The sequence below is a fragment of the Balaenoptera physalus genome, assembly GCF_965194825.1.
Source record: "Balaenoptera physalus genome assembly, contig: HAP1_SCAFFOLD_1465, whole genome shotgun sequence".
NCBI classification, from domain to species: domain Eukaryota; kingdom Metazoa; phylum Chordata; class Mammalia; order Artiodactyla; family Balaenopteridae; genus Balaenoptera; species Balaenoptera physalus.
This window is the reverse complement of record NW_028125331.1, coordinates 159,056-185,000: the sequence shown is the minus strand read 5'-3', so window position 1 is coordinate 185,000 and position 25,945 is coordinate 159,056. Positions and strand designations below refer to the sequence as shown.

At 37.7% G+C, this 25,945-nt stretch overlaps 1 protein-coding gene across 4 annotated transcripts in view; it reads left to right on the top strand.

Annotated features, from left to right (window-relative positions):
• Nucleotides 1–4,503: 4,503 nt before the first annotated feature.
• The window catches only part of LOC309653925 (contactin-associated protein-like 3), an 85,121-nt gene continuing 63,679 nt past the window's right edge, over nt 4,504–25,945 (top strand). For 2 of the 4 annotated variants that reach the window (XM_082478666.1, XM_082478665.1), the window contains exon 1: nt 6,414–6,610. In XM_082478666.1, the coding sequence (XP_082334792.1) occupies nt 6,526–6,610 (85 nt within the window). In that variant the 5' untranslated portion in view covers nt 6,414–6,525. Of the gene's footprint in view, nt 4,637–6,413; nt 6,611–7,053; nt 7,169–25,945 lie in introns of those variants that run through there. The other 2 variants (XR_014259646.1, XR_014259647.1) reach the window with 2 other exon arrangements.

Genomic DNA, 25,945 nt, shown 5'->3' with positions numbered 1-25,945 from the left:
TTATGACAAAGGAGTCAAGAATATACAATGGGGAAAGGACAGTCTGTTCAACAAATGGTGTTGGCAAAACTGGACAGCCACATGCAAAAGAATAAAACTAGACTACTACCTTACACCATACAGAAATTAACTCAAAATGGAATAAAGACTTGAATTTAAGACCTGAAATCATGAAACTCCTAGAAGAAAACATATACGGTAAGCTCCTGGACATTGGTCATGGCCATGATTTTTTGGATATGACACCAAAAGCAAAGGCAATAAAAGTAAAAATAAACAAGTGAGACTACATCAAACTAAAAAGCTTTTGTACAGTAAAGGAAACCATCAACCAAATGAAAAGGCAACCAATTGAATGGGAGAAATATTTGCAAATCATGTATCTGATAATGGGCTAATATCTAATATATATAAAGATCTCGCACAACTCAATAGCAAACAAACAATCTAATTAAAAATGGGCAAAGGATCTGAATAGACATTTTTCCAAAGAACACATACAGTTGACCAACAGGTATAGGAAAAGATGCTCAACGTCACTAATCATCAGGGAAATGCAAATCGAAACCACAATGAGATATCACTTCACACCTGTTTGTATGATTATCATCAAAAGATAAGAAATAACAAGTGTTGGCAAGGATGTGAAGAGAAGGAGACACTTGTGCACTCTTGGTGAGAATGTAAATTGGTACAGACAGTATGGAAAATAGCATGGAGTTTCCTCAAAAGATCAAAACTGGGACTACCATATGATCCAGCAATTTCACTTCTGTGTATTTGTACAAAGAAAATGAAAACACTAACTCCAAAAGATATATGCACACCCATGTTTATTACAGAATTATTTACAATAGTTAAGACATGGGAACAACTTCAGTGTTCATTGATGGGTGAATGGATAAAAAAATGTGATACACACACTGGAATACTATTGAGCCATTAAGAAAAAGGAAATTTTGCCATTTGTGAAAACATGGAGGGACTTTGAGAGCATTATGCTAAGTGAAATAAGTTAGAGAAAGATAACCTATGGTCTCACTGATATGAGTAATCTTAAAAAGAAAAAAAAGGAGCTCATAAATACAGAGAAGAGATAGTTGGTTGCCAGAGTGGGGGGGTGGGGATGGGGGTGGGAAGTAGGTGACATGAGTGAAGGGGGTTCAAAAGGTACAAATTTCCAGTTATAAAATAAATAAGCCACAGGGATGTAATGTATAGCATGGTGAATATAGTTATTAATACTGTATTGCATATTTACCAGTTGCTGCAAGTAAATCTTAAAAGTTCTCATCACAAGAAGAAAGAAAAAAATCTGTGACTGTGTATGGTGATTGATGGTAACCAGATTTACTGTGATGTTCATTTTGCAATACACACAAATGTCAAATCATTGAATTGTACACCTGAAACTAATATAGTGTTCTATGTCAATTATACCTCAATAGAAAAATTCTTAGGTCAAGATCAGATGTTGATTTTAATTTTAAATTAGAAAAGGACTTTTAAGGATGCACTCAACTCTGCCTCCCTCTTCCTACCCCAAAGGAGTAAAGAAAAATTGTGACCTTTTATGCCTTTCATAAAATTAGAAATTTTGTTTAAAGGGTATAATATATCTCAATTTAAAAAGTTTAAAAAAAAAAAGAATTTTTTTTCCTGGACACTCATGTAGTTGATTCTGTGAATTTATCCTTCTTTGTGATATGATAGAAGGAAGTTCTAGAATCTCCCTTTTCTCTCTATGTATGCACCTCAGCTGCTGCCATCAGTGGACATGTGTGCAAGATGATATTGGAGACTGTGGTGCTTGAATTGGGTAGAATGCTGGACAGCTGACTCTGCACTTCATTTTAACGTTAAGCCTCTCTGATTCTACTTGTGCCAGAATGTCAGGAAAAGTGTGTTGTTTATGCACAATCCTGTGAAATGTTTATTAAGCACTTTTGGAAATACCATGCAGTATTGCTTTTATACTTCAAGTTCTTAGTTGTGGTTTGTTCTATCTTAGATACCAGTGTTTGTTAGTCCCCAAAAGTCCTACTGGGTTGAAATGGGCTGAATTGGAAAGAAATATTATAAGCAGATAAGGTAGGGGGTCTATGGAGAAAGAAAACCAGGCATGGCTTTCTGGACATAAGAGAACACCTATTAATTTAGTACAAGCCATTTCGTGATCTAAGCCTGGCCAGAGTGCTTGCCCTTGAACAGGTCTCAGTAATGAAGGATCTTAAGGGAAAACAAGAATGCTGACTGTTATCAGGCAAGAGAAGTAGCACTAGTAACAATGTATCAGTTGTAAAGACTTCCAGTTCTGTTTCCATGGTAAAGATTAGCCTGAAGCACTCAACCACCAGGTCAAACGGAATCTAAGGGATGATGGCGTTGACCTTTTCTGATCCTCCGGATTTCAATCAACTAAAGCCTGGGCTCTGCCTACCTCCCAAGTCCTTTCATGAATATACATGTACCCTTAGCTTAAAACTTCCCCAGTTTTGCTGTTTGGGGAGACACCGCTTTGGGAAAGATCCCTGGTGTTCTACTTACTTGCTGCAAGTAACAAATCCTTCCTTCTCTCACTCTTTGTCTTGGTTGTGTCTTTTGGCTCGACACCCACCAAGAGGCAAACTTAGTTTTTCGGATAACAATATGAGGCTGACTATTCTCTAGCTGAGATTTATGTAATTAGATGCATAATCCTTTGGTTGTTAAAACCAGGGCTTCCAAGGGCTAGTTACAGGGAACATAGCTCATCAGAGATAACCTGCGAAGACACCGTGCAGTGTGTTTTTTATCGCACATGTGACAATTCTTCTCCCTGCAGTCTGTCTCTCCATAATCGTTCTTCAGGATTTGTTGCCTGGGGGCTTATGGGAAAAATGACTCCTAATAGAAATACTATTATATTTTATTCACAGTATTCTTTCAGAGGATTTAATGATACATCTGTTCCCATTACAAGAGTAAAGTTAAATGTATTCCCAGATTTAGATAAAACACGCAGAAATAATTTACAGGGAGAAAACTGCTGAATAGAGAAGAAAAATGAATGGAGTCATGTTTTGATCTATGGAGAGCATTGAGAAAGGATTTCATTCGGGTGGGGTGAGTTGATCCTTCCTCTTCTCAGTAGGGAATCCTGAGTGCACAGACTGCTCCCAGGTGAGCAGGATAACAGAAGACTTTGGTCAGGAAATGCCAAGGGTGTAGTTTCACTTAGAATATACTTTCCTAGGCAGCCTGTCTGCACTTACACATATGAGGGTCCACACACTTCTGAACATCGGAAGTTGATTTCTTGTCTTTTATTTGTGACGTGTGCTGATTTCAAGTTCTCTTTTGTGTTTGGTGTGAACTCTGCAGACACATACATATATGCGCGTGCGTGATTTGTGGGGTTTGAATCATCACTTATAGAAATGTGCAAGATTAGATCTACACATTTTCTTCACCTTTGCTTTGTTTTGATTTTTTAAAATTTAATTTAATTTTATATTGGAGTATAGCTGATTTACAATATTGTGTTAGTTTCAGTTGTACAGCAAAGTGATTCAGTTATACATATACATGTGTCCATTCTTTTACAGATTCTTTTCCCATATAGATTATGACAGAATGTTGAGTAGAGTTCCCTGTGCTATACAGTAGGTCCTTGTTGATTATCTGTCATCTTTCTTATATAAAAGAGCAAAGGGCTGTGCAAACAGGTCACAGAATGCAGCGGACTGCCCCTGACCTGCAGGGATTTAGCTTGGAGGCCTTGGCGGTCCCGTTAGGCATCCTTTCTCCTCTGAGCCTGGAGCTCTAGCATCAGCCTACCTGATCCAGCGCCCTGTGGATGAGCATGGTGTTAAGTACTTGACATTCATTTTCTCCTGTAACCCTTGGATCAGTTCTCTGCTGGTAAGACTTCTATTTTCTTATGAAACAGACAACGAAGCTGAGGATCACAGATGCTGAGCAGCTGCCGGGGGTCTCACGGGTGGGTACCAACTCCCAGGGCAGCTCTGGGACTGGTACGTGGAATGCTCAGCAGTTTCCATCCCTTTGTGGGGGTTTCAGACCTGTAATTTCATAATGGCTCTATGACTGGCTATCATCACCATTCTACACACAAGAAAAGTGAAGCACAAAGCCACGAAGTCTCCAGCGAAAGAAGGCAGCTGGAAAGGGGTAAAACCAGGAGTCGCATCAGCTGTCTGCTAGCAAGTCCCTGCTTTGGGCCTTGCTTTGCCTGGTCTCTTCAAGCCTCCTCACCTGGGGCTGCCCTTGTCTTGGAAGATCATGTAACAGCCCCAGTGCTGTCCAGTGGTCAATGCTGTGCACTGCACAAGGACATCTGCCTGCAAATCTCAATCCCTCGTGGGCTGTTTCATCTCTGACTTGGAAAATCCATCCTGAATGTCTGCTCAAGTAATTTACCAGCATTGTCCTTTTTGGTTTTAATTGACATCAATTACTGAGGCGCCTTCTAACCCATTTTAAATGGATTTCCCATGAACAACTGAATAGAGTTTTCACAGGTGACAACTTTTCTGTTTCAGAGACCTGAGGGCCAGTGAGAAGGGGTTTCAGAGCTCAGCTGACCTGGTCCAAGTCTGGCTTGCTTTGTGACACATCCATTAAACTCTCTGAGGTTAGTCTGTCTATCCATTAAATGGGCAGAGTAACATTTACTTCAAAGGAATGCTGTGACCATTTATTTAGATTACACACACACACACACAGACTGTCTGTTGTATAGGCTTTAAAAAATATTAGACACTTAATGTAAATCATTAATTTATATTTGCTTTAAAAATTAGAAATACCATATTCAGGTTCTGGGACATGTATTAGGCACTAGGAAAATGTCTGACTAATAAATGAAGGTCACTCTACCGCTTGTGGCTTTTTTCAAGGTTCTAAATGCACCCTCCGAGCAAGCTTTGCTCAGTGTTTCCCAGGACTGCTGATTGATGGGGTGGGTGGGAAGAGTTCCTGATTCCCAGGGGCCCTGAGTAGGAGTGGAGAAAGCTGGAAAGTTGGGATCAGAATCTACATATTTGGGTCAAATTCTACTTGTAAATTCTGTGGCCTTGCCAAGCTATTTACATTTTCTATTCCTGTTTTTGTTTTTTACCCAGGTTGCAGAATAGAAATAATAAAAACAGCTTTTCTGCTTTGTTCTCAGGCATATAATGCCCTACTCAAGGTTAAAGTTACTTTCATATTCTGATCACTTTGGATGGTGCAAGAATGCCTGGACACTGTTCCTAAGTCTCAGCACATTTGTCATGAGTCTGGTCACAGTTTTAGGAGAGTATTGATCCTAGTGATGCCATGCTCATACCTCCTTCATTTACATCTGCTGGCAGCCTCTTTAGGAAGTAGAGGAGGCCATGTGACTTACCTCAAGGTCATGGGTCTTGAAATCCTTCTTCCTCCATGGGCCATCAGGCCTCTATCTGTATACTCTGAAACAATTTATCTATTTATCTGCCTATCTATCTATCCATTTATTTATCTATCCATTTATTTATTTATTTAAGATGCCTTTTATATTCCATCATTTTTCAATATGAACTTTTGGGTAATTGTATTAAAGAATTTGAATGGAAAGGAATACACATACAGTATATAGAAGTTGATTCAAAACTCTTCATTCTTCAATTAAGTGTATTCAGTTTACCTACTTAACATAAGGTCACTTCCCTGATGATATTTGGAGTAAGATTCCTTCTCCCAGGATGCCAGTTTTTAGTTTTATATATCTGCTGACCACAATTCTCAAATCTCCAAGTAGGAATATACATAATAAAATGCTGACATTATAGTAGAAGTCGGGTCGGTGTTTTAATTAATTATTTTTTACTTTGAATATTTTCCAGCTTTATTGAGATGTATTTTGACACATAACACTGTATATATAACCGTATATATTTCGAAATGATTAACATAATAAGGTTCTTTAGGTTTTTATTTTTAAATATGAATCATTAAATGAGTTGAGAAAACAAAAGCAGTCTTTTTTACAACAGTTCTCAGTACATGTAAATATTTTCTTCAAACCGGGTTAGTTACTTGTCCTAACTTCTTTTCAACCAAAAAAAAAGAAACTCACATTTTTCCTAGCATCGGTGTTAATGCTCAAGCATCATCAGCGTGGTGAAGCTCGGTCTCAGACTGAAGTCCACTGACCTGCTCAGCTGTTCAGAGTGGGAAACCTGCCGGTGAAGGAGCTAGGACCGCGGATTCGGATTCGGAGCGAGTGCAGGTTGAAGACCTTCACCGACTTGACTCGCACTTCCTCCCGCCACCGCCAGGAGCGCCCGGGATGCGTGGAGCTCGCAGCGCGGCGGGAGCGGGTGGGGGTGGGGGTGTGGCTGCAGGTTGGGGCTCCCGCCCCGCCGGCTGCGCGGGTTTGCCGAGCCCGGAGGAGGGAGCGCTAGCTACCCCGAGCGGGAGGGAGCTTGCAGACTCCGGCTCAGAGCAGCTGTCTGGACACCTTGGGTTTTGGGGTGGGGAGCCCAGGCGACTGTGAACATGGACTCCGCCGCGGGAGCCTGTCTCATGATGCTCTTTCTTTTGTCTGCCCAGCCCTGGAGTACATTAGCAGCAGGGAATACTTGTGAGTACAGCAAATCTTTTAAAACTTATACTGGCAACTGAGAATTCGTGTTTTTTTAAAAAAATAATTGAATTTTACAAATGGAATCACTGGTCTGCTTCTGAAAATGAGGCATTTAAAAAACATCGCAAAGTCCCAACGCTTGGATAGGATGGTTTACAATGGTTTTTCCACTTGTCAAGTCTGTAATACACAAAGCCTGTTTTGACTTGTCTGTGAGGTGAATTTTGTCTGTGTGCTGTTGTTTTGAATATTCATTGAGAAAGCTCAAGTTCTAGTAAAACCTAAAATTAGCATGAGAATATTGAGGCGGAGAGAGACCAGAGAGAGAGAATAGCAGGAGATGAAGACAGAAGAGCATGCCAATATGTCATTTATTTCTTTTTACTATGAATACATTTTGCAGGATTTATGTCAGAAAGGAAATCGTTGTCCGACCTGGCCGGGTCCTGCATTAGCGTAGATGTTTGCAGTTGGCGCCCTGCGGAATCGGGTACCAAGAACTCGGGCGCTGCAGCGGCGGGCAGGCTCCGCAGCAGAGCCCAGGCGGCAAACCTGGTTAGTCCCCAGAATTATGAGAAGGATAGACCCCTCAGAATTAGAAGGCTTTTGCTTAAAGGAAAAACATAACCTGCCATTCAGGTTCATTTGCAAGTGCACATGCTTGTATATTGTGATGTGCTGTGTTTCTCATTTTGTTGGTTCACTGAAGATGTATTAACCTCTCAGTTCTGGACTGGCAATGTGAGTCTGATCTAAAGATGCTAGCCAAATTGATTCAGCCGACCTCAAGGCATTTTAATCTGGAAATCGGAAAAAGTTTTCGAAGTGTTATTCAGATTGAAATCTCCATCACAGGGCTTTTCTTTCCTTGAGGGATTGGAAGAAAGCCCCGTTAGTCCTACATCCACACCCCATCCCCCTCAAGAATTTTTTTTTAAATCAGGTTGTAGGGAGTAAGGCAAGCTATTATGCATTTCAAGAAAGTGCTAGTAGGCATGTTAGAAACCGACCTTGCTGCTGGGTATCCAGTGTTATCTGGGGGTGGGGTGGGCTGGGGAACTCTGCCCTTACCAGGAAGTTTGTGCTAAAGTGAAAAGCATATTGTACAAATAGTTACCCTTCCAGCATTCATCCATATATGCCCCGAGGCTGTGATAAGTTTGTGTTGTCATCATTTAGTATCAGCTCATTTAATGCCATATTATATGAGTCACTCCTGAAAATGAGCCTTAGTCTCCTTTAAGAAAATACTGCTCCGTGTTTCAGACAGAATTTTAATTTAGCTTTGGGCACAATTTCCATGAATTAATTAAAATGGAGGCATTTACATGAAATCCTTAGGTCCTGCAGTAAAGCATTTATCACTTTGCTAAGAAATTTAAAATGTAGTACTAAATGATTTGCTAGTATAAAAGAATTGTAGAATAATTTAACATAGTACACTGAGGTGCAATTAAAAAGTCACCAGAGGTCACTCTTACTTAAAGGAAACATGGCTTCAAAAATCCTCCCCTTATAAGAGAAGCAGAGTGCTGTGCTGCCTTTCTTGTCTCCTTAGTTGTGATTACAGGATATTGCAAGATCAGTTATTTTGATATTTCTTTATTTTCTGTTTGTATTTTATTCCCTGAAATCCACAGAGGTATCATGTTCTTCATACTGAGCATCTTTTTTAAGAGTCACATGCTCTGAGGTGCTCCATGTCTGAATATCCAGGCAGATATCCTTTTCTGAATTGAATATATCTCTAAGCTCAGTTCGTCTGGGTCTCTGGCTGACTCTTCAAATGTCAATGCTAGTTTTCACTTTTCAGCCTCTGTTTTATTTAGATGTGTTTAGTACTCTGATTAAAAGTTCAGTAAGTTAAAAGTACCTATGTAAATTTGCATGGCTAAGAACATTTTAGATACTATAGAGTCCTTGATCACTGCAAAGATGGCTACTATAGTTGTTCAAGTGTCAAGTATATATTTAAATGTCTTTGCAGACTTAAAGATTCATAGAGGGTACACAAACTGTGTTTGATAATTGCTTGCTAATCTCATTTGACAGTATCCTTTGTAGCAGTAGAAGTAATGGTGAATGAATCTTATTATAGTCTAGATTAGCTAATTTGACCAATTGGATTTTTCCTTAACTCTCGAATATTTGGGAGGTGTTTGTTTGTATGTGTAGATGTATATACAAGCAAGGTATTTCAAACCCATATTTGAAATTTGTTACTACATAAATCAAGGTAGAGGGTTCTTTTAGTCCTGTCCCATCCTTTGAGAAATTCTAAAGAGGAGTTTGCCAGCAGGATGGGATTTAGGCTACCAACAAGAAATCACGAACACCAGCATTTGCTCAAGTCTTTTGATCGCTAACCTTTTATTCCTAAGAAGTGTTTTAAGAACTCAAGTAATCTTTTCAGACAAGACTTTAAGACTAACAAAAATGAAATATTCTTAAGCCCTGATAAAATAATGAGAACTGTATGTAAATTTTTAAAAAGGTAAAGATCTTCTCCCCAAAAGGATACAGTGACATTTTTCCTCTATTTACAACTGGTTCTCAGTAGTAAATTAGTCAGACGGGGCGGGGGGGGGGGTCAACCTGGGTGAGGTTCTGGCATAAGACATACTCTCATACAGGACTTGGTTGAAACATTTGACATCTCAGAAATTATCCATGTTTTGACATGAATCTTTATAATTAATGGGAAATTTTAAGTCAGGAGGAGTCTACACAGGGCGAGAGTAATGTTTCTAAATAGCCAAAAACATGGGCTTTTTTTTTTTTCTCTTATTCTCTGTCTTTTTGAAGGTAAAACAAGTTGAATGGACAGCATCCTCTAGGACCTGATATTTAAAAATTGTGCATCTCTACTTGGTCTGCCTTCTAGAACTCTTTGTATTTAGTCAAGATGAAAGTGTTGTTCTAATGGAGTTATCCTCTTAAATGGAATGCAAGAGGAAAGTTAGAATATAGATTCCAAGTTAGAGCCCTGTTTTCCAGAAGTTGTTGTGCAGACAGTGGTTGGTTTGCTCACTTCCTACCATGAGCCACAAGTGGAAGAGGGCAGTAGCTCTCTGTTTTAGGATTATCCCTGTGAATCTACTATTTGTTTATGAACTTTCAGATCTTTTGGGGGGGGGGGGAGGAAGAAGAGATATAATCTGAATAAGAAAATGTCAGTATTTTGATTGCATATTTAGTATTGTAAATCTGTCTCCTGGATCGCATGTCACTTTGAGGAGTAATGTTCACTCTTTCCCGATTAAGGAACAACACAATTGGAAGTTAATTTACAGCTGAATTATTTTCCCCATATAAGTAAAGTGCCAGCTATAGCTAGTAGCTGCTGTCCTCCCTAACTCTGCTCCCCAGTGAAAAGAAAAAGGACGGAAGTCTCTGAAAAGGACTGAAGCCAGTGTTAGACATTTCAGCCGCTGTTGATGGTGATTATTTGACGTAAATGATGATATTTGTAGACCCAGGGGTTCAATTTAGTGAGTGTTACACACTCATCCGCACCTTGTTAAATCTCAGTACTTGTAATTTTCTCTAGAAGTCTTCTTTTGTTTCCTTCCCCTGTCAAAAGTGCCCTTCTTGTTGTGAGAAGAAAAGATGTATTTCTGGCCCACTACAGGTGGGGCACACAACTTGAATCACTGTTCTAGGAGTGGTAATTAGGATTTGTTTTTATCCAACAATGTCTCCTCCCTGTTATGTCCTGCATATGTATGAGAGGTCTCTGCCCTTGGTTGGGGGAGCAGATCAAGCCCATTTTGTTGGCCAGCATGGGAGACAAACATCATGTGCTCTTCATGTAATACCTAGTGCTTGATCTAGGCAAATATATTAGCACCTCAATTTGAAGATTTGTATCAGATTTGAATCCTTTCTTCACTGGAGCAATGGCTCCTTATGTGCTAAAGTGTTACTGTATCATCTTTAATGAAAGTTTATTAATATGATCCTCTAATAGATATTATCACACAATATTATTCTTTTAAAATAAAAATAACATACATCGTATAATAGTGAGACACTTGTATAAATTATCCTAACCCAATAACATGATTAACCTTAAGAATTTGGTATAAAAATACATGAATTGCAGAATGGAGGAACTGAACATAATGCTACAACTGCTAAGAAGTATAAAATCGTGAGAATTGATTTAAGTGAATGTCTAATAGTGTGTTTATCAAATGTCTCTTCTCAAGGGTATTGTTTGTCAGAACTCCTGTTATTTCAATGGGCACAGATTCTTTGTAATTATTTGCTAAGTGTCATCAACATATTCTATTGCTATGTGAGCACAGTCAATCTCAAGTAATGCCATGTGTGCTAAGACAATACAGTCCATAAAGAAGTTTTCACCTTGGGTAATATGGACTAAAATCCTGCTGCTGTTTTAATTGGTGCAGGCTTCTTTTTGTCTCAATAGTGTGCTTAGTGGTTTTCTAGAGTGAGTCGAATCCTCCAAGTTAATCAGGATTATCCCTGTGAATCTACTGTTTCTTTATGAATTTTCAGATCTTTGGGGAGGAAGAAGAGATATAATCTGAATAAGAAAATGTCAGTATTTTGGTTGATATTTAGATTGAATTACTTATGTCTACCTATTTCTGAAAGGCATTAGACCATATGTAATATGTTCCTTGGTTTAAGGAGGGAGCCTATCAGAAGATGTGCCCCTGGAGCAGGTGAATGGGGAATCCATTTGTGATTCAGTGAAACATGTTGGGGAAAATGAGCATAGAATATGGAGAGAGGTATTTAGTAAGCACTGGAGCTTGGACTTGTTGGAAAGAGTCTTCAACAAACTGGTAAACGGACCGATTTTTTTAAAAAATCATATTTGAATAAACTTCCCAGAAATACTGAGGTCAGAATATTTTTGAAAACTTCGGGAAAACAACAACATTTTTTTCTCCAAAAAAACTTACAAAGTCCATGTGACTGTCAACACAGAGTGACAGGCAAGGCTAGAGCTGTGAGGGTCCTGAAGCTTATGCAACTGGGGGAGACTCTTTAAGCAAACAAACAAACAAAATGACCCTAAAGACACATTATCAGTGACCCTCCCACGCCTGAAAGCCTGTTCTGGGGAGAAGACTGGAGCTCAAGAATGTCTGCTCCTTTGAGTTGATTTGGAAAAAAACCCCCAAATCATTCAAGAGTACTAAATAAAGGACATATTCACTGACAAAAATCTCAATTAACTGAGCAAATTTGAATTTGAATTTTTCCCTTTAAATCAAAATCAGAATTTGAATATAAAAGTATACTTATAAAAGTATAAAAGAGTTCAAACAATTTGGAATGAATAGATCCAGGGTTTACCTGCAATTCTAATTCTAATCCTGAAAAACAAATATGAAATTAACCTCTGGATCTTCTCCCCACTTAACTTTTCAGAGCCTTTAAAGGCTTGGCTTCAACATACAAAGTTCTTCAGAGTAACTTCCAAAGTGTCCCCACTCAATCTGCCTACCTGGGGCCCGTTGTGGTGCTGATTGCTATAGGCTCTGTTGCATCATATTGAATAACTTTTAAAAACGGAATTATTTATGTCTACCTATTTCTGAGAGGCAGGAAACCATATGTAATACGTTCCTTCAAAATATCATACTTGTTTTTTCCTGTTTGAGTTCTATGGCATAAGGTTAAAATCTTTGTGCTAATTAAAGTTATACACAACTTGTAAATACTGTAAAAACGAACACAACATTGTAAATCAACTATACTCCAATGTAAAATAAAAAGTTAAAAAAAGAGAGGGTATGATAGAGTGACCTTTTGACATTATGCAGGAACATTGTTTAATAGGCCCACATGATTGTTTAATTACCTAGAAGAATGCACCCATGTCTGACTTGGTCATTTACCATTTGATTGGAGTTTAGACGCTGAAATTGATGATTTCTTTCTTTTTTTTTCAGGTACATATGGTAATTACAAAGGTTTTATTGCCCTGTAGGACATTGATCAGTGTTTTTGTAACCTAGCAATCTCATTCTAATGTTCTTCTATAAATGCCTGTAAATTCCTAGTTTCTCAAAATGCTCTTTTACTGGATTAGTCATTAATGAGTTTATGATTCTTTGGCATGCATTTGTTCTATATTTGTACGTGTTGTGTTTTTAACTTTTTGAAAACAATGCTTTGACATAGAGATTGCACATGTCTGGTAGGTGTACACATAACCTTGTGTGATAATACATGTGCTTAGTTTGAGTGTTGCTTTACAATAAATTTCCTTTCTGGTTCATTAGAAACTTTACTTTTCAATAATAATATAGGGAGTCTGGCTCGCCATAAAAAATAAAAATATTCTCCTTAGTTTCCAGGTAATGGGTATTTTCAGTGTACTGATTTGAAATAGAATTGAAACATAAAGTACTTGAAATTTTGAGTAGTTTAAAGTTAGAAACTATATAATTTTTATTTAAATATATGTCCGTTTAATGGACCAGTTTAAAAAAAAACCTCCCTCCAAGGCTGTTAATCACAAATGAAAAAATGATATATTTTATCTAGGCTATGGCTTTTATTGTTTTTACTCGGTAGTATATCAGGAAAAGATACTCATGGAGGATGTGCTAGTTATAGCTAACTCATGGAGAGAAACTTGAAAAAAGTTTGTTTTTTAAACTGGCAAATATGATACTTTCGGATGAGTCATTTTAGGGATATGGTAAATGGTGTATCGGATATTTAAATTTGTGTGTTCCTAAGTTGTATCACCTGTGGTTCCATCTCTGGCCTTAGTGGCTGTCACCTGTGGAGACACCTGTGGAGAAGGAATTTTTATGCCTTTTTAGTGTTCACTGGACCACTGTGGGAGGAAGGGGCTGGTGAACCTTGTTTGGAATCAGTGGCAGTTTCGATAACCTCAGAAGCCACTTAACGCTGTGGCATAGACCTAGGGTCCCCACATGCTCGTTTCAGTAGCATCTCATTACTTGGGGTGTTCGAGACCCAACAGAGGGTTTCTCTGGAGCTTAGGAGCAAGCAGTGACATTGCTGCTTGGATGATGCAGGAGCGACCTGCTGCCTTGAGACATAAGACCAGGTGCCACCTGCAGTTCTCAAGGTTGTAATTAGTTTTTATTTTAACATTTATAAATCCTCAGGCAGCCAAAGAGCTTGATAAAGTTAAGCTAAATACACTCTTCCTCGGAGTGGTGAATTGGTGGGAGAAGTGGCAGAATGAACCATGTGTGTGTACGTATGTTTGTGTGTCTTAAGGGAGGCTGGTTGGGTAGAGAGACCTGCCGAAGGAATTAAAAACCACTGTCAATAGTTGTAAGAGAGGCACAGATTGGATTAGGTGACAATCCAGTTACGTGGGATTGAGCTATTTCTTACTTGTTACCATGCAGAACGGATATTCTCCACTTTGGATTTCTGAGCATGTGAGCAATCAGGAAATACAAAGACATCTGCCCTGACCCAGTTGAACCCCAGTTGAAACTATTGCCTTCAAGTGTCGGAGGTGTTTTGTGTTCTAGGATATTGCTATGCAGCCACCGTTAGAACCAGCAGCACTTAACCTGCCTCTGAGGCCTTCCCAGGTCCTGGTTCCTGTTAATACAGTTCTAAGGAATGGCTGGTAGGATTTTGATTTAAAGGCGAGTAGATATAATAAAGGGAATCTGATTAGCATGCGAAAATAATTCAGTAATTTGATTCAGGTCAAAGAAAGTAATTTTAATATAAACTTCTATTATGGAAGAAAATATTTTAAGAACTGTTAACTATTTTAATGTCTCAGATTTGGCTGATGTAAGAAAAATAATATGTTTCTATAGACATCTGTTCAAATGTTTGGAGATTATCAAAATTAAGGATTTGTCATATAGCTTTACGTTTGCTGTGTCTTTGATGATTAGAAACTTGAGAATAAGGACATTGCTATACACTAAAAGTATAATAATACAACATAAAAAGAAAAATATAGCTGTGTAATGTCATCAAGCTGGCTAGCTGCTGTGTGTCTGTGATTCTTAGGCTTCTCTGCAACGTTGTGTTAATTCATGGAAGTTTTCTTTTTTTAATTAATTAATTAATTAATTAATTAATTTTTGGCTGTGTTGGGTCTTCATTGCGGCACTGAGGCTACGGGCTTTCTCTAGTTGCGACCAGCGTGGGTTACTCTTTGTTGTGGTGCGCGGACTTCTCATTGAGGTGCCTTCTCTTGTTTCGGAGCGTGGGCTCTAGGCGCAAGGGCTTCAGCAGTTGTGGTGCGTGGGCTTAGTTGCTCCGCGGCACGTGGGATCTTCCTGGACTAGGGATCGAACCCGTGTTCCCTGTATTGGCAGGCGGACTCTTAACCACTACTCCACCAGGGGAGTCTCGATTCACGGAAGTTCTGATAAGAAAACCTGTGAGCCTTGACATTTCAGAGCACATCCTTTTCTATGGTGTGAACCATGCCGTCATTGCGAGGGGTTAAAAAAATTGGGGGACTGAAAGAGGATATGTTGACTAGAGTTTAGTTAAGGTATGTATAAGAGAGTTTAAGGGAGCAAACGCCAAATTACTCTTTGCTTTCTTAAAGTGACAAGGAACATTTCTGAAAAATATTTTTTCTGGCATAGAACACAGTAGAATTGACAGATCTCAGAGTCAATTACCTATTAGAGGTAAGTCAAATGATCTATTTTGAACTATGGTACAAGGTTAACAAACATAATATTGATTTTCCAGATTATAAGAATAAATTTTGGATCATAATTATTTACTATTCTTTTGTCATGATGAACTACTGATCTAGTTTAAGAAACCTGAAAACCTGATCTTTGGGAGATTTGCATCGCTATGGACTGATTTCACTTGTTCTTCTTGTAAGTGATAGGATTCATTTGTTGGAAGATAGGCTGCATGTTTGCCTAGGGAAAGTTCCTTTTCCTCATGAATATTGCTGCAAGGTGAAGCAAGAGTGGGGAGATACATCCTGCAGGCTATTGCGCATTTGAGCATGAAAAGGACATATGTTGTATCTTAATCACCATCCCAATTCCCTAGGGATGAGACTGGCTTACCCACCCTCCCAAGGCCTCCTTCCCAACCCCCAGCATCAACATGCCCAGAGCCTTCACGAGCATCTTCTTCCATTTTCTTAGATGGAGGTGATGCCGAATGACTTCCTGGGTTGACTTGCGTGGATTTGGCCAGCCAAAGAGGTGTCCTTCCTCCTTCACTACTTCCTGTGGGATCCATCCCCCTGAGGTCTTCCACTGTTATTCCATTTCCCAGGTGTAAGAGGGACTGAAGTGGGAGGATGGCAGTGAGAATGAAAAAGTGACACTGCACACAAAGAACACTTTCAGGACTTAATGGTTGTTTGATTCTATGTGGAGTAATAAGAAATGGGAGTGTGAAGGACTGGGGTATTGGCAAGTGACTTAAACAAAACGGGGAATTGTTGGTTCACATCATTGCATTTCAGGCAAGGTTAGATCCAGATGAGGCTGTGCCATCAGGATCAGCCTCTCTTCATGTTTCCGCTCTGTCTTCCCAGTGTCAGCTTGATGCTCAGGCAGGAATCTGCTTGGTAGCTCCATGTCCAAGGTCGACCTTCCTAATCACAGTGATAGAGAGAATGCTTTCCTCTATTTGGACTTTGGTCCTTATTACCCTGAAGCACTAAGCATGTATTTATTTGTTTATTCCCTCAGCTCAAGCTCCAAGAAAGCAGAGACTTCCTCTTTCTTTTTTGTTGTTATTCCTACTTCCTAATCCCCAGAGCACAGGGATGGTCCTGGAAGACAGTGGGTTCTCAATACATATTTGTTGGATAAGTAAAAAGGTGAATGATTCTCTTTCCCCAAACATCCAGCAAGATCCCCAGATCTGACTTCCACTGTTTTGTCTGTGTTGTGACTGCTCTTATTCAGCTACTGTGACAGGAAAGGTTGGCCCTCATGACCAGTGGTGGAGCCAGGAAGTGATTGCAACTTGATCCTTGACCAGGTGCTTTGACTGCATCACTTTGACAAGAAAGCAAAATGCACAATCCATTTAGGTAATTAGTTTAACATCTATTATGAAAAGCACTAGCTTTCAGGCTCTTACTGGCTTCATAGAACAGATGCTTGGTTACGTGTCTCCCTCCTTAATCAGATTTTAAACTTCCTGAAAACAGAATCACGCTTCTTTGTTCCTGCAGTGCTTTGCTGATGGTACTCAGTAAGTACCAAATAAATGGAGAAATTAATATATTTTAAATATGCTACCTTGAAAGTATATAGAATATCTGCAGAATCCCCCTGTGTATTTTATAATCATTTTTTAGGTGGCCTAATAAAAATGAATTTTTATGTGACTATCCCTGAGCTCTCTACTAGCCAACTGATTTTGTTGAGGATTTTTGCATCTATGTTCATCAGTGATATTGGCCTGTAGTTTTCTTTCTTTGTGACATCTTTGTCTGGTTTTGGTATCAGGATGATGGTGGCCTCGTAGAATGAGTTTGGGAGTGTTCCTCCCTCTGCTATATTTTGGAAGAGTTTTAGAAGGATAGGTGTTAGCTCTTCTCTAAATGTTTGATGGAATTCCCCTGTGAAGCCATCTGGTCCTGGGCTTTTGTTTGTTGGAAGATTTTTAATCACAGTGTCAATTTCAATGCTTGTGTTTGGTTTGTTTATATTTTCTATTTCTTCCTGGTTCAGCCTTGGAAGGTTGTGCTTTAATAAGAGTTTGTCCATTTCTTCCAGGTTGTCCATTTTATTGGCCTAGAGTTGCTTGCAGTAATCTCTCATGATCCTTTGTATTTCTGCATTGTCAGTTGTTACTTCTCCTTTTTCATTTCTAATTCTGTTGGTTTGAGTCTTCTCCCTTTTTTTCTTGATGAGTCTGGTTAATGGTTTATCAATTTTGTTTATCTTCTCAAAGAGCCAGCTTTTAGTTTTATTGATCTTTGCTATTGTTTCCTTCATTTCTTTTTCATTTATTTCTGATCTGATCCTTATGATTTCTTTCCTTCTGCTAACTTTGGGGGTTTTTTTGTTTTTCTTTCTGTAATTGCTTTAGGTGTAAGGTTAGGTTTTTTATTTGAGGTGTTTCTTGTTTCTTGAGGTAGCATTGTATTGCTCTAAACTTCCCTCTAGGACTGCTTTTGCTGCATCCCATAGGTTTTTGGTGATCGTGTTTTCATTGTCATTTGTTTCTAGGTATTTTTTGATTTCTTCCTTGATTTCTTCAGTGATCTCTTGGTTATTAAGTAGTGTGTTGTTTAGCTTCCATGTGTTTGTATTTCTTACCGATTTTTTCCTGTAATTGATATCTAGTCTCATAGCATTGTGGTCGGAAAAGATACTTGATATGATTTCAATTTTCTCTAAATTTACCGAGGCTTGATTTGTGACCCAAGATATGATCTATCCTGGAGAATGTTCCATGAGCACTTGAGAAGAAAGTGTATTCTGTTGTTTTTGGATGGAATGTCCTATAAATATCAATTAAGTCCATCTTGTTTAGTGTATCATTTAAAGCTTGTGTTTCCTTATTTATTTTCATTTTGGATGGTCTGTCCGTTGGTGAAAGAGGGGTGTTAAAGTCCCCTACTATGATTGTGTTACTGTTGATTTCCCCTTTTATGGCTGTTAGCATTTGCCTTATGTATTGAGGTGCTCCTATGTTGGGTGCATAAATATTTACGATTTTTATATCTTCTTCTTGGATTGATCCCTTGATCATTATGTAGTGTCCTTTTTGTCTCTTGTAATAGTCTTTGTTTTCACGTCCAAATAGTTATTTTATCTTTATATATGTATCTAATGAGGTACCTGAGAATGCACTGCTTTATTCAATAGTAATCTAATTTTTTAGTTACTTGTTAAATATGTGCGTGCACGCATGCGTGTGCATGCGCGCACACACACACACTTCCTAAAATGATTGGGTTTTCTACTCTTGTAACAGCAGTGGCCGGTATTTTTGAATAAACATGAACAATTAAACATAATGATTGTTTTATGGAAACTTTTTGGTCAGAGACCCAAGTTTTCAGTGAACTGTTGCTATTAATAATTAAATAATTGTTAGGTAAACATTACATTAAACAGCAATGCTATATTATAATAGTGTACCTCAGTAGATTAAACCTGAAAATATTTACCAGGAATTAATTGTTTTAAAACTTTAGGTGTCATTTGGATCCAAATTCTAAAATATAAAATTTTCCTTTTTCCCCTATATATTTTGTGTATATTCTTGGAACTCTACAAAGAAGTTACTGTCTTGTTTTTTTTCATCTCCGGCAAAATGAGAAAAGCGGTATTTTATGGAGGGATCATTAACAGGTACTTGTGCTTTGAATGGATTGATTGTACTTGCTGCCTTTAGCTATGAACATCTTTTTGACAACTGTCCCCTGTTGAATATCTTGGAGAAAAGAAGGAAGAGAGGAAAGGAGGAAGACAAGGAAGAAGGAGAGGGTGGGAGGAGGAGAGATGGATGGACAAAAGGAAAGTATTTCCAAATTGCAAGACAGCGTATGAATGGAGTTTTATCCTAGTTAGACAAGCTTTTTGAAACTCCCAGTTGATTATTTAAAGCACCAAATACACATTTCTTTGCAATGATGTGTATTCTCTTTTCTCATTCTACCACAAAGCAGTGAATCTTTAGCTTTGGAATATGTTGGTTATTTTATTTTAAATTTTTTCCAATGAAAATGCCCAAATTACCAAACATAGTGTAAAAATTTCTTGTGTAACGTAAACCTTGTCCTAAAATTTTAACAATTGTTATAGTATTTATGGATCAAATATTATAGTATAGGTGTTATTTTTTTGTTAAATTTTGTAAGTTTTTAAAGTTACATGGACTTTTAGAAGAAGCACTCCTGTAAATATAAAGGAACATCTCACCCTTTCATGTTCATCACAGGTTTTTTAAAAATTTGTGCAGCAGTTTTTAACTCTTCTACAATCATATAATACAGAAAGAAATACATAATTTTGTCTCCAATTTTTAGTGGAGAAAATTGAAGGATAAAAAAAATCTCTAAAGTTTCAAAATAAATTATTCACTCAAAAAATATTTATTAGGGGCTTCCCTGGTGGCGCAGTGGTTGAGAATCTGCCTGCCAATGCGGGGGACACGGGTTCGAGCCCTGGTCTGGGAGGATCCCACATGCCGCGGAGCAACAAAGCCTGTGAGCCACAACTACTGAGCCTGCGCGTCTGGAGCCTGTGCTCCGCAACAAGAGAGGCCACGATAGTGAGAGGCCTGTGCACCGCGATGAAGAGTGGCCCCCGCTTGCCGCAACTAGAGAAAGCCCTCGCATGGAAACGAAGACCCAACACAGCCAAAAATAAATTAAAAAAAAAAAAATTTTATTAGGTCCTTGCTCCATGAAGCAACTTATATAGCAGCAACATTTGTAGAAGAAAATTATGTGATTTTGGCAATTACAGTAATTTGGTAATTCACGTGAACAATGTATGAACAGAAAAATATAAAATTGCACACTTTTTTATTGAGTAAATTTGACTTGTAACATTGCATTTGTTTAAGGTATACAGTATGTTACTTTGATACATTTATATATTGTTAATGTGATTGCTGAAGTAATATCACATTATATAATTATAATACACATGATCACGTTATATAATTATAGTACAGTATTACTGTCTATTTATTATACTGTTCATTAGATCTTCATGGCTCATTTACCAATTCTTACAAGTTTGTACCCTTAAAGACCATCCCTCTTGTCCCTGTCCCTGGTAACCACCGTTTTATTCTGTTTTTCACAGGTTTAACTTTTAGATTTCACATGTAAGTGACATCATACAGTACTTGTCTTTCTCTATCTGACTTACTCTCTTAGCATAATGTTGTAGCAAATGGGAGGATCTCTTCCTTTCTCATGGCTGAATAACATTCCACGGTGTATGTATACCACATATTTTTTTACCCATTCATCCACTGATGGTCTTTTGGGTTGTTTCCGTATCTTGGCTATTGTGAGTAATGCTGTGATAAGCATGGGAGTGCGTATATCTTGTCAAAATCCTATTTTCATTTTCTTTGGTTGTATACCCAGAAGTGGAATACCTGGAGTATATGATAGATCTACTTTTAATTTTTTGAGGAGCTTCCATCTAGCTTTCTATAGTTGTTAGACTAATTTACATTCCCACATCCTCACCAGCATCTGTTGGTCCTTGTCTTCTTGATGATAGCCATTCTCACAGGTGTGAGGTAATGTTTCACTGTGATTTTGATTTGCAGTCCACTTAGGATTAGTGATTTTGAGCATCTTTTCATGTGTCTCTTGGCCATTTTGATGTCCTTTTCGGAGAAATGACTATTTACTTCTTCTTCCCATCTTTTAACCAGATTGTTTGTTTTCTGTTATTGAGTTGACTGAGTTCCTTATATATTTTGGATATTAATCACTTATTCGATAAATGGTTTGCAAAATTTTTCTCCCATTCTGTAGGGTGTCTTTTCATTTTGTTAATTAATTTATTCTTTTGATGTGCAGAAGCTCTTGAGTTTGATGTAGTCCCATGTTTTGATTATTTTCTTTTATTGTTTGTTATTTTGGCATCATGCCCACCAAATTATTGCCAAGACCAATATCAATAAACTTCTCCCCTAACATTTTCTTTTAGGATTCTTATGGCATCAGGTCTTATGTTTAAGTCTTTGACCCATTTTGAGTTAATTATTGTGAGTGGTGTGAGATAGGGGTCTACTTTCAGTGTTCTGCATATGTTTCTCCAATTTTTCCAGCACCATTTGTTGAAGAGGCTATCCTTTCTCCACCGGGTATTCTTGCCTTCCTTGTTGAATACTAGTTGACCGTATATGCCAGGGTTTAATTCTGGGCTCTCTATTCTGTTCCGTTGGTCAATTTGTCTTTTTTCCCCCCAAGTACAATACTGTTTTTCTACTCTGGTTTTGTGGTATAGCTTGAAATCCAGAAGTGTGGTATCTCTGGCTTTGCTCTTTTCTCTCAAGATTGCTTTGGCTGTTTGAGGTCTTTTGTGGTTCCACACACAGTTTAGGATTGTTTCTTCTATTTCTGTGAAGAATGCCTTTGGTATTTTGGTGAGGACTATGTTCAATTTGTTGATGGCTTTAGAACTATTGGTATTTTAACAATATTAAGTCTTTGGATCCATGAACATTTGTTTGTGTCTTCAATTTCTTTGATTTTGTTTGTGTCTTTCCATTTGTTGGTGTCCTTGATTTCTTTCAGCAGTTTTGCAGTTCTAATTGTACAGATCTTCCACTTCCTTGGTTAAATTTATTCCTAAGTATTTTATTGTTTTTGATGCTATTGTGAAAGGGATGGTTTTCTTTATTTCTTTCTCAGATGCTTTATCATTAGTGTAGAGGAATGAAATTGAGTTCTGTACGTTGACTTTGTATCCTGCCAATTTACTGAAATTGTTGATTAATTTCAATAGTTTTTTGGCTGATTCTTTGGGATTTTCTATGTATTCAATCATATCATCAGCAAATAATGACAGTTTTACTTTTTCATTTCTGATTTGGATATATTTTATTTCTTTGTCTTGCATAATTGCTCTAGCTAGGACTTCCAGTACTATATTGAATAAGAGTAGTGAGACTGGGCATCCTTGCCTTGTTCCTGGTCTCAGAGGAAACACTTTCCATTTCTCTCCATCAGGTATAATGTTACCCTTGTGTTTGTTATACATGGCCTTTATGTTGAAGTATGTTCCTTCTATACCCAGTCTGTTAAGGGTTTTTATTATGAAAGGATGTTGTTTTATGTCAAATGCTTTTTCTTTCTCTATTGAAAAGATCATGTGATTTTTATTTTTTCTTTTATTGATGTGATGTGTTGGATTTATTGATTTGCATATGTTGACCCATCCTTTCATCCTAGGAGTAAATTCCGCTTGGTCATCGTATATACTTTTATTAATGTGTTCTTGAATTTGGTTTGCTAATATTTTGTTGATGTTCATCAGGGATATTGGTCTATTGGTCTATATTGGCCTATGTTCATCAGGGATATTGGTCTATAGTTTGCTTTTCTTGTGGTATCTTTATCTGGCTTTGGTATCAAGGTAATGCTGGCCTCATAGAACAAGTTTGGAAGTGTTTTCTCCCCCTCAATATTTTGAAAGAGTTTGAGGAGGATTGGTATTACTTCTTTAAATGTTTGATAGAATTATCCAGGGGAGTTTTCTGGTCCTGGAGTTTTCTGTGTTGGGAATTTTTAAATTACTGATACAGTGTCTTTACTCATTATTGGTCTGTTCCTACTTTCTATTTCTTCCTGATTCAGTCATGGTAGGTTGTGTGTTTCTAGAAATGTATCCATTTCTTTTAGGTTGTATAATCCATTGGCATATAACTGTTCATAGTAGTCTCTTATGATTCTATGTATTTCTGTAGTATCAGTTGTAATGTCTTTTCTTTTCATCTCTAATTTTATTTATTTGACTCTTCTTTTTTTTCCTGGGTCTAACTAAAGGTTTGTCAATGTTGTTTATCTTTTTGAAGAAACATTTTGTAGTTTCCTTGATCCTTTCTGTTGTTTTTCTGGTTTCTATTTCATTTATTTGCATTCTGATACTTACTATTTCCTTAGTTCTGCTAACTTTGGGCTTAATTTTTTCTTCTTTTCCTAGTTCCTTGAGGTATAAAGTTAGGTTGTTTACTTGAGATTTTTCTAACATCTTAATGTATTTATTGCTATAAACTTTCCACTCAGATCTGCTTTTGCTGCATGCCATGATATTTGATATGTTGTGTTTTCATTTTCATTTGTTTTGAGATATTTTTTATTTCCTTTTTGATTTCTTCTTTGACACAGTGATTGTTTAGACGTGGGTTTACTTTCCACATGTTTGTAGATCTTCTCATCTTCCTCTTGTTGTGGACTTCTAGTTTCATACCAATTGTGGTCACAGAAGATAGCTGATATGATTTCAGTCTTCTTAAGTTTGCTTAGATTTGTTTTGTGACCTATCATATGATCCAGCCTGAATGTTCTATGTGCACTTGAGAAGAATGTGTGTTCTGCTACTGTTGGATGGAATATTCTATATGTGTCTATTAAATCCATTTTTTCTAAGGTGTGGTTCAAGTCCAACGTTTCTTTGTTGATTTTCTGTCAAGACAATCTATCCATTGCTGATAGTGGGGTATTGAAATTCCTGCAATTACTGCATTGTTGTCTATTTGTTCCTTAATATCTATTATTACATACTTGTATATTTCAGTGATCGGGTTTTGGGAACGTACATATTTATTATTGTTATATCTTCTTGATGTAGTGACCCCTTTACTGACCTTCTTTGTCTCTTCTTACCTTTTTTGGCTTGAAGTGTGTTTTGTCTGATACAAGGATGGCTATACCCACCTTCTTTTCATTTCTATTTGCTTGGAATATCATCTTCCATCCTTTCACTTTGAGCCTATGTGCCTTTAGAGCTGAAATGAGTCTTCTGTAGAGAGCATAGAGTTGGACCTTGTTTTTTCAGCCATCCACCCACTATGTGCCTTTTGATCGGTGAGTTCAATCTGCTTACATTTAGGGGTGATTATTGCTATGTAAGAATTTACTATTGCCATTTTATCTTTTGCCTTCTGCTTATTTTGTCTCTCTGTTGTTCCTTTTTTCTTCTCTTTCTGTCTGCCCTTATAAGTTGGTGGTTTTCCATGGTGATTTGCTCACTCTCCCCTCTTTTATGTTTATGTTTCTGCTCTAGATTTTTGCTTGTGGTTACCATGAAGTTTACATAAAACATCCTACAGGTAAAATAGCCCCTTTCCTGCTGATGCCAGTTTATCTTCATTCACCTATAAAGGTTTCATCTGCTTACTCTTCCCCTTTTATATTTTTAATGTTAGAAATGATCTCTATGCTGTGATTTCATTACCAAGTTGTAGTATCTATAGCTATTTTTAATGCTCTTTTCCTTTAACCATTATATTATAGTTAAGAATTTAATATACTGTTCTAGAAAAGATTTACAGTATTCTAATTATGAGTATTTATCATCTTAATCAGAGTTTTGTGTACTTTTGTCTTTTTGTTTCAGCTTGAAGAGCTCCTTTCAACATTTCTCATAAGGCAGGTCTAGTGGTGGTAAACTCCCTCAGCTTTAGTTTGTCTGGGAAAGGCTTTAATTCTCCTTTATATCTGAAGGATAACTGCCACATATTCTTAGATGGAAATTTTTATCTTTCAATATTTTGAATATGTCATTCCACTATCTATCTCCTGACCTTCAAAGTTTCTGCTGAGAAATCTACTGTAGCCTAATGGGGGTACCTCTGTAGGTTGCTGTCTTTTTTTTTTCCCCCTGCCTGCATTTAAAATTGCTTCTTTATAATTCAATTTTGACAGCTTCATTAAAATGTGTCTTGGAGGTCTTTCTGTGATGAGATAACAAGATATTCTGTTAGCTTCGTGGATCTGTATATTCATCCCTTCCCCAGATTTGGGAATTTCTCAGCTATGATTTCTTTAAATAAACTCTGTCCCCTTCCCACTCTCTTCTCCTTCTGGGATGCCCATTATTCTTACGTTTCCCTTTCCAATAGAATCAGATATTTCTCATAGGCTTCACTTTTTAAAAATCTTAGCTCTCTCTTTTCTTCCACCTGAATTATTTCTATATTTCTATCCTTGAGCTTGCTAATTCCTCTTCCACCTGATTTGCTCTATTTCCAGTGCATTGTAATGCATTCTTTATCTCATTTGAGTTCTTCAGCTCCAGAAATCTGTCAGATTCTTTTTTAGAATTTTAATCTCTTTGGTAAAGTATTCCTTCTGCTTGTTATTTTCATTCCTAATATCATTGCATTGCCTTTATGAGTTTTCCATTGAATTTCTTCGTAACAGCTATTTAAAACTCTTTATCAGTTAGAGCACAATATTCCATACCTTTGGGTTTGGCTACTGGAAAATTGTCTTTCTTTTTTTTGTGATACCGTATTACCATGATTCCCTAAATAAAAAATGGAACACCATTTTTATTTAGTTAAGACTTTGTTTACTTTGATCCTAAGAATGCAACAGGTCGGTAGTTAGGAGCTTTCCTTTCCAGAAGGTGGCGCTATGGCACAGGTTTTTGGTTTCTCTTACCAGCGTTAACTAGCGGCTTCTAAGATTGGGAACCCACACAGTTAAAACAAAACAAAACAAAAACAACAACAAAAACAATGCGTGGTGGCAGAATGTGGGCGCAGGGGGGAGGTGTGTGTACTTAGCACTTGGGGCTTTGTGGGTGTCCATGACCTGGTAGAGGTATCCTCAAGTTGGGATGGGGGCGGTGTCCCAGGGGTCCTAGGGTGGTCGGTCCCCTTGCCTCCAGGGGCAGACAGCAG